At 36.2% G+C, this 2,165-nt stretch overlaps 1 protein-coding gene across 1 annotated transcript; it reads right to left on the bottom strand.

Annotated features, from left to right (window-relative positions):
* Nucleotides 1-295: 295 nt before the first annotated feature.
* Nucleotides 296-2,152, bottom strand: LOC109221880. The gene is made up of 3 exons (XM_019386314.1): nt 1,859-2,152; nt 1,033-1,735; nt 296-936 (listed from the first exon to the last, which is right to left on the bottom strand). The coding sequence occupies exons 1-3, from the start codon at nt 2,150-2,152 to the stop codon at nt 296-298; spliced, it is 1,638 nt and encodes a 545-aa protein (XP_019241859.1).
* Nucleotides 2,153-2,165: the final 13 nt, after the last annotated feature.

Here is a 2,165-nt window from a genome sequence, read left to right as displayed (position 1 = left end):
CTGTCAGAAATGGGGTATATAATACCTACTGCCAACAGCTTTACGATCTCTTTTTTCACTACTTCCTGCATTGCTGGATTCAATCTTCTTTGCGGTTGGACTGTTGTCTTGTAGCTATCCTCCATGAGGATTCTGTGTGTACAAATAGCCGGACTAATCCCTTTAATATCTTCTACAGTCCACCCCAAGGCTCCTTTGTGTGCTTTCAATACTTTAATCAAACTATTTTCTTGTTCTGCAGTAAGAGAAGATGAAATAATTACTGGAAATAATTCTTGCTCAAGATAAACATATTTCAAATGAGAAGGGGAGTTTTGAGTTCAATTTTTGATTGAACTTTTTCGGATTTCGTCTCTTCTTCTTCTGAATCTTTGTCCAATATTTCAGCTTCTCTTCTAATGGTGGGATCATCGTCCTGTGTGGTGCCTGATTTGATCAAGCATCTTTCCATTGAATCTGGAATTAATTGATCATCTTTGAATTCATCTGTAAGATAACTAATCATGTCAATTGAAAAACATGAAGATGATGTTTCATCTCCTGAATATCTTAGTATCTTTTGCATATCAAATATGACTCTTTCTTCATCAACTCTTAAAATTAATTGTCCTTGATGAACATCTATAATTGCTCTTCCTGTAGCAAGAAATGGTCTACCTAAAATTATTGGTTCATTAGGACATTCTTTCATTTCAAGCACTATAAAATCTACAGGGAAAACAAACTTATCTACTCTTACGAGTACATTTTCAATTATTCCCTTAGGTTTCTTAGTACTTTGATCTGCAAACTGCAGAGAAACACTTGTGTCTTTTATTTCACCAAGATCTAACTTTTTAAAGATAGAAAATGGCATCAAACTTATTGAAGCTCCAGAATCACAAAGTGCTTTTTCAAAATATACTCCTCCCAAAGTGCATGGAATTGTAAAACTACCTGGATCACCAAGTTTTTGTGGTAGCTTATTTTGAAGTATAGCACTGCATTTTTCCGTAAGCATTACCACAGAAACTTCTTCTAATTTTCTTTTACTTGACAAAAGCTTGACAACCGATTTGGCATATGAAGGCATTTGTAACAAAGCATCAGTAAAAGGAATATTGATGTGAATTTGTTTTAAAATCTCCAAAAATTTTGCAAATTGATTGTCAAGCTTTTCTCTTTTCATTTTTTGTGGAAAGGGAATAGTCACAGGGAGAGGAGTCAATTTTTCAATATTTTTTTCTTCTTTTTTCTTGACTTCTTTTTCTTCTGATGGTTCAGAGGGTGTTTCAACATTCTTACCGTTGTTTACCTGTTGTTCTAACTGGTCTGTAAAGGGTTCATCAAGCTTCTTACCTGACCGTAAGGTGATGGCCTTAAGGTGCTCTTTTGGGTTTTTCTTTGTATTGCTTGGTAAGGGACCTTGAATCTTTTCTGAAACAAGAGCTGCCAATTGGCTCAACTGTATTTCCAGATTTTTGAGGGATGAATTTTGGCTCTCCATATTTTCATCAGTGACCTTAATATACTTATACAGAAGATCATCAAGACTTGAATGAGCTTGTTGAGGCCTTTGCTGATAGGGCCCTGCTTGTTGATAAGGTCTAAAGTTTGATTGACCATGGTTTGGATTCTGGTATCCGGGTGGACCCTGTATTTGTTGCTTCTGGAAGATTTGAGAGTTCTCTGCACCATTTGGATTGCTCCATTGAAATCCTAGATGTTTCTGTGCCGTTGGACTTCCAAAAGGATACTACTTGTAACCGATGACATTAACATGTTCATCATTGTGATTGGTTGCTTTACATTCATGGTTCTGATGATTTCCTCCACACATGTCACAAGCCTCAGATTGGCTTGGTTGTTGTGTATTCACCTGAAAAGTTTCAAACTTTTGTGCCAAAGAAATAATTTGCTGCGTTAGTGTATTTAAAGCATCAACCTGATTTACTGTAGCAGCCTTCTTGATAATTATACGCTCAGATGGCCATTGAATGACATTCTCAGAAATTTCATTCAACAATTGCAATGCTTCTTCTGTGGTTTTTCCCATTACTGAACCTCCTGCAGCTGCATCTATCACATTTCTGGAAGAGGGTTTTAGCCCGTGATAAAAAATATACAATTGCATATGTTCAGGAAGATCGTGGTGTGGACATTTTCTTAACATTGCTTTCAACCTT

The sequence above is a fragment of the Nicotiana attenuata genome, unplaced genomic scaffold (genome assembly GCF_001879085.1).
Source record: "Nicotiana attenuata strain UT unplaced genomic scaffold, NIATTr2, whole genome shotgun sequence".
In the NCBI taxonomy this organism is placed as follows: domain Eukaryota; kingdom Viridiplantae; phylum Streptophyta; class Magnoliopsida; order Solanales; family Solanaceae; genus Nicotiana; species Nicotiana attenuata.
Note: the sequence above shows the minus strand (reverse complement) of the source record. Positions and strands in the feature narration are given on the sequence as shown.

Excerpts from the sequence above, each read along its gene's own strand:
- LOC109221880 (XM_019386314.1), bottom strand. The coding sequence starts at position 2,152 with ATGTTAAGAAAATGTCCACACCACGATCTTCCTGAACATATGCAATTG. Across the intron at positions 1,736-1,858 it reads AAAAGTTTGAAACTTTTCAG|TATCCTTTTGGAAGTCCAAC; the intron begins GTGAATACACAA and ends GGTTACAAGTAG. Across the intron at positions 937-1,032 it reads GGTTGTCAAGCTTTTGTCAA|GTAGTTTTACAATTCCATGC; the intron begins GTAAAAGAAAAT and ends TTGGTGATCCAG.